The following is a 5472-nucleotide window of genomic DNA, read 5'->3' on the forward strand; positions in this document are numbered from 1 at the left end:
GAAGAAGAAGAAGAAGAAGAAGAAGAAGAAGAAGAAGAAGAAGAAGAAGAAGAAGAAGAAGAAGAAGAAGAAGAAGAAGAAGAAGAAAGTAGTAGGGGGCCTGTTGACAAGAAAAGCTTCAGTCAGAGAAGGAAGCTGGTGGGGGGTCTGAAAATGACTAAAAATCACTGTATAAATTCATGGAACTGTCAAAAATAAAATGAAAAATAGAATATTAAAACCAAGATCCAAGACTAGAATTGTACCTGCCCCTTCCGCCCAACAAGTGGCATCTGATATTTTTGTGCTAACTGTAACATTCATCGTAAACATTGTGCTTTATATATACAGGGGCCTCCTCAAGCCTTCCCCATGCCAGCCCCTAAAACACAGTCACAGCAAAGTGGCCCACTGTACCTACCTGTATGCTTGCCTCTATTTCTTGTGGCAAACTGACCCAACTGATTGAGTACACACCCAGAGGCATAAAGCTAAGGTCACATAAGGTCCCTCCAGGAACCTCTACTTTCTCTACAATCCCCATAACCCTAGGGCCTCTAGATTTCCATTTCACTGACTAGAGATGTAAACATAGACCTATGGTCTTGTGGGCTGGTACTTGGGCATCTGAGATGGAAGAATTACAGAATCAATGCCTGCTAGCTAGGGAGTGTTGTAATAGGAGTAATAGGAGTGGTGGGGCTGTGTCCCCAGTACCCAAGACGCTTGGCTAGCTTATGCCCCAAAATAATTACACGGACACTGTATTCTTTTAAACACTGCTTGGCCCATTAGCTCTAGCCCGTACTGGCTAATTCTGATATCCCAATCAACCCATCTCTAATAATCTGTGAGCACCGGTCTTAGTGAGCACTGGTCTTACCCGGAAGATTCTAACCTACGTCCATCCTGGGTGGGAGCTTCATCACATGTGTCTGCTTGGGAGCCGGGAGCAAGGCATCTCTGCTCCAGAGAGCAGAGCTGTCGAGTCTTAGCTCATTTCCTCTTCCTCCCAGCATTCTGTTCTGTTTACTCCTCCCGCCTATGTTTTAACCTATCAGGGCAAGCAGCTTCTTTATTTAATTAACCAATGACCTTCCTCCATCAAGGGAGAGTTCAAGACTAGCCTGGGAACTTATACTAGAATTCCATGACAAAAAATATAAAAGGATGGATAAAGTTATAGCACAGCAACACAGTGTTTGCCTACCATGTATGATACTGTAAGTTCAATCCTCAGTATTACACACAAAAAAAGAGGATGGGTGCATTTTATGTTATAATTGCTAAAGAAACATTGGCAATTGATACTACTACCAATTGACAGATAAATTATTACTAAGTTATAGCACAGCAACACAGTGGTTGCCTACCATACATGATACTGTAAGTTCAATCCTCAGTATTACACACACAAAAAAAGGATGGGTGCATTTTATGTTATAATTGCTAAAGAAGCATTGGCAATTGATACTACTACCAATTGATAGATAAATTACTACTAATAATGATTTATAACCTCACTTTACTATGAAAGGTATTAAAATTTTGTCTATAAGTTATTTGAGATACTGGTTACTTGTCCTTGTAATCAATTTAATTTTATAGGTATTCTATGTAGATTATGGTCTCCACTTTCTCTTGATTTTTGTTCCATACAAAAGCTCTCCACCTCTATTGTATTATATAAACACACTGAAAGTTTCTCCTGACAGTTGTGTTTTTACACTTATATTGTTAATCCAAACTCTTTATCTTCAAATAGGGTATATACAGAGAACTCACTTCTTCCAGTAAAAGGCTTGACTATCACACATTACCTATTCTTTTAAACTACATACTCAGGTATAATCTGCCAATGAATTGTACAAGACTGTATCAAAGGAGTCATTGCTATATTACTTACACTCTCACTAGTCCTCAGTAAAGACTAATGTTTAAAAATGATGATGGTCCTGTATCATGGGTGTTATCTAGCCATTACATACAGCAAAGTGAGTCCACATGTACTTACATGAGAAGTCCACATTTTGTTGCTAGGCATAAAATAAAATAAAAAAATATGTTGAAAAGAAATACTCATAGTATTTGCTATTTTTACATTGATGAAATATATAAATACAAATTATGAACAAATACATCAGAAGAAATTTGGAAGAAAAATCTTAAAACTTTATAAAAATTAGCAGGATGGAATAGACACATGAGAATCGTTAACATGTTACAATCTTTACTATTAAGCACTATATTGTCAGAATACTTTTTACACAATATCCATAGCATTTTAGAGTAAGCAAACAAAGAATAAAAATAAGCTTTACCTGCAATTGCCTCATAAAGACCGCCTTTATACCCTAAATACTCATACTCCTCAAATCTCTGAGGCCCCTCACATAGAGCTCGGCACTCCATATCTTCATTGTAATATTCTCTTAAAGCTTGTTCAAAGTACTTGATGGCAGCTTCAAAGTCATCGGCCTCATAGTGTTTAACTCCTGCATTATAGCTCTCCTGCAAGGACACAGACACGGTCTTGTTTGTCAAGAGCGGGATGAACACAGAATCAGGATCATTTAGGAAGGTCAGAGTGGAATTTTGTGCCACAGAAGGTAATGACAGACAGGTTTTTTGATCTGTCTATTGTGACTTCCACAGGTTCAAGTAAATGTCAAAGAAAGGGAACCTGTTGCGTAACTGGACTATGACAATGTCAATCAATTTGCTTTCTTTCTGTACATACACATGAGGACAGTCTATAATCTCTCTACTGTAGGGAAGGCATGTGGGATAGCAAACATGGTTAGCATGGTACCATCACTTCCAAACCTTGGTCCACCAAATCTTCCTTCTGAAATATTTCTCTATCATTCTTCTTGGCAGTAATTTGGAAGGTCACATTGAGAAAGGTGAGGTCGAAAAAGCTGAGACAGAAAGGCCTTTCCATGTGTGATTTCGAATGATATTTTATTGTAAGAAGAATACTGTGGTTTTTCAAACTCCAATTTGTACACTTCTGGTACAAAGGGAAATCCTCCACATTGGAAAGTAGGAGACAAATACTGTAGCTATGAATAACTCAAGCCGGTTTCACTTCTAGGTAAAAAATAAGTGTGTTAAATATCAGGAATGGCCGTTGGCATCTATAGTCCTAGATACTAAAATGACTGAGGCAGGAGGATTACTTGAACCAGCCACAGTAACACAGCAAGACAAGGTATCAACTAACAGACATCTAGAGAACCGTTGATCTAAGTACTAAAGAGTAGACATTCTTTTCAGCAACTCAGGGACCATTTTCCAAAATAGGACTTATATTAGGATACAAACAAAAGCCTCAACAAAGCCAGGAAAATTGAAATAACATTCTGTATTCTATATGACCACATGGAATGTTAGATATCAACAGCAAGGAAAACTAGCCAAGTCTTAGAAATTCACTGAGATTGAACAATACACCATTTGACAACATATAGGTTATTTACATCATACCTCCTTCCTGCCAAGCTCAAGAAACATCAAGTAATGGGGGGGGGGCAGAAAGAATGCAAGAAACAGAAATCATGAAGGAATGGGAAGAAGTAGTGTCATGTATGAGGCATGATAAGCCCAATACACTCATGAAATAACAGTATTGGTGACTGATTACACAAGACCGGCACAAGGTCAAGTCACTGAATATTATACCATGAATTGGAGAGGACCCTTGTTCCCCCACCCCTAGCTAAGAATTCATTAAGAGTTGATGACTTCTAGGGGGAGGAAGAGCAAGCTTTCTTTACAGATGTGGTCACTTGTAGGTAGGTGCTCCAGTGAGCGCCCATACCTATGCATATATGGGTGGCAGTAATTGGTTTCTGGTTTATTTATGAAGAGGACATGAAGGAGGAAGGTAGGGGAGGTGATCATGGATCCAAAGAGTTAGATGGAAGGAATAGGGGTGAGTATGATTCAAAATCACTGTATGGATATATGGCATTTTCAAAGAAATCATCAAAATACTGCATTAAAAATAAACTACAGCACGAAACAGAGTAAGAAATGTCTAGGGAACCTTGAAAAACATGTTCAACATTCTAAGAAATCAGGAAAAGTCATAATAAAACTACTTTAGGGTTCCATCTTACCCTAGTCAGTACGACCGTCATTAGAAATAGCAACAACAACAGCACAGGCTGGGGTGGGTGGATGCGGGGCAAGGAAACCCTTATCCACTGTGGGTGGGAATGTAAGATACTGCAGCCACCCTGGAAATCGGTCTGCATATCATTTTAGAAACTGGAAATGAAACTCACTGGAGCCAGGTATGCACTCCCGACTATTGACGGATTCTGGGATGGGGAAACAATTACCTTCAATTGTGCACCCACTGCCACCAGCCTCCAACAGAAAGCTCCAAACCCTAGTCACGAGGACTGGCACAGTTAAACTCAGAGTCACAAGACAAATGGACATGAACACGAATGTGAGAAAGAGATCTGTATGTTGGAGCCCACAGGAGTATACAGTGAATGCGCAGCTGGCAGACCAATAGGCAGATCCGCGGAAGTGTATACATCCACGTCCACATGGAGCAACCCATTGCAGAGCTGCAGGAACACTTGTCTTTTGGAAAAGTCACTGTCATATCTGTAAAAACCTTGTGAAGCTATGATTTTTCCCTTCTAAATGGGAATCGTTCCCATATCACCTCAGCAGTGTGATGGAGTGACCTTGCTCCTTTCTACCCACATGCCATGTGGCCTTGAAGCTTGGCAGTCACTCTTTGTTCTAACAGTAAAATTTATGTAGAGTCAGTCCCACAAAATTACCTGCTAACAGACCACATAGAAATTGCTGTAGGAGACAGGCACTGAGCAGGAAGACAACATGCCCTACCTTTGCTAACAAACAAATCTGGGCGTCCTCAAAGCTGGTTATCACCAAAGAGATTAGATGAGGAGAATGGGTGAGTCCAGGATTCAGGAAGTCTAGTAACTTTATCTAATGGTTTGGAATGTCAGATACTTCCCCTTGAATGCTTCCTCTTGCCTGGGTTGGGTCACCTGTTTCAGAGTACTGCTTTGTCAGGTTCTAGTTGCCCTTTTTGATATGCATGTTGTCACTGTCCTTGCCCATGGAATTTTCCAACTGTGTCTGGAAAAACTAAAAACCTCATGGAAATCAGCCCTTACTCTTATCCCTCTTCTTCTCACTACTTCTACTTCTTCCCCTTACTCCCCTTCTTCTCCTTCTTCTTCCCCTTACTCTTCTTGTTCTTCCTCCTCTCCTCCATGCCCCCTTCACTTCATTTTCCCCCTTGCACGAAAAAACAAAGAAGATGCAGAGGTCATGTACTTGAGTTAAGTTTTATCCTCAGACCCTCACCTACCATAGACATCCAATTCTGAGCCTGAGGGGGTACTGAGGCTGGTACTCAAGTAGGGAAGAGGGGTATACAAGGTAGGAGGAAGAAGGTAATAGTCTGGGGTAAATGTGGTCAGTATTCATTATTTA

At 40.2% G+C, this 5472-nt stretch overlaps 1 protein-coding gene across 1 annotated transcript in view; it reads right to left on the reverse strand.

The window, feature by feature from the left end:
* Positions 1-5472, reverse strand: part of P3h2 (prolyl 3-hydroxylase 2) — a 156541-nt gene that overhangs the window by 30655 nt on the left and 120414 nt on the right. The window contains exon 3 of the mRNA XM_005344774.3: positions 2301-2490. Coding sequence (XP_005344831.1) covers positions 2301-2490 — 190 coding nt within the window. The remainder of the gene's footprint in view (positions 1-2300; positions 2491-5472) is intronic.

Source organism: Microtus ochrogaster, chromosome 2 (genome assembly GCF_000317375.1).
Source record: "Microtus ochrogaster isolate Prairie Vole_2 chromosome 2, MicOch1.0, whole genome shotgun sequence".
NCBI classification, from domain to species: Eukaryota; Metazoa; Chordata; class Mammalia; order Rodentia; family Cricetidae; genus Microtus; species Microtus ochrogaster.